This window comes from Anarrhichthys ocellatus, unplaced genomic scaffold (assembly GCF_004355925.1).
Source record: "Anarrhichthys ocellatus isolate YVR2014 unplaced genomic scaffold, GSC_Weel_1.0 scaffold187, whole genome shotgun sequence".
In the NCBI taxonomy this organism is placed as follows: domain Eukaryota; kingdom Metazoa; phylum Chordata; class Actinopteri; order Perciformes; family Anarhichadidae; genus Anarrhichthys; species Anarrhichthys ocellatus.
In genome coordinates, this window is record NW_022280217.1 from 156,734 (window position 1) to 157,401 (window position 668).

The window sequence follows — 668 nt, forward strand, 5'->3', positions numbered from 1 at the left end:
AGAGGAGGAGTGAGTTCAGCAGTCTTAGGCAGTGGTGGGACCATGGTGAGATTGAGATTAGGCTCCTTTGCCAGCAGCACACCCTCAACATCACCGAGACATCACCAGATCTATGAAGGACCTGGAGACTGATATAGTGGAACTAGAGAGTTTAAGGGAGTCCACAGGAGATCGAGGACATATTGAAGTCCTCAAGATAAAAAATGTCTTTGGCCGACCTCAGGGTGCACTGGTCCGGTCCCGATTCCAGACCATCACAGAGATGGACACTCCCTCTAGCTTCTTCTTCGGCCTGGAGAAGAAGAGTGGGCAGAGGAGGGTAGTCCACTCACTTTTAGCAGACACAGGGCAGCCAGTTGTGGAACCAAGCCAGATCAGAAAGCTGTTTGGTGGTCAATGACGAGTTGATGTTTGCACAAGTTTTTATCAGATAAACTATTATATATATTTAAAAACAACCTGTGAATTTAACGCATTAGCACTTCATTGAATTGTTGAAATTGTACAAATTATAAATGTGTAAATAAAGTGATTTTGAAAAATCAAAAAATCTCTACCTGTCTCTCTACCTCTCTCTCTACCTGTCTCTCTACCTCTCTCTCTCTCTACCTGTCTCTCTACCTCTCTCTCTCTACCTGTCTCTCTACCTCTCTCTCTCTCTACCTGTC

The 668-nt window shown here is 44.6% G+C and overlaps 1 protein-coding gene across 1 annotated transcript in view; it reads left to right on the forward strand.

Moving 5' to 3' along the window:
• Positions 1 to 112: 112 nt before the first annotated feature.
• Positions 113 to 668, forward strand: part of iqcb1 (IQ motif containing B1) — a 3,607-nt gene continuing 3,051 nt past the window's right edge. The window contains 1 exon segment of the mRNA XM_031878573.1: positions 113 to 309. Within this exon segment, the coding sequence (XP_031734433.1) occupies positions 113 to 309 (197 nt within the window).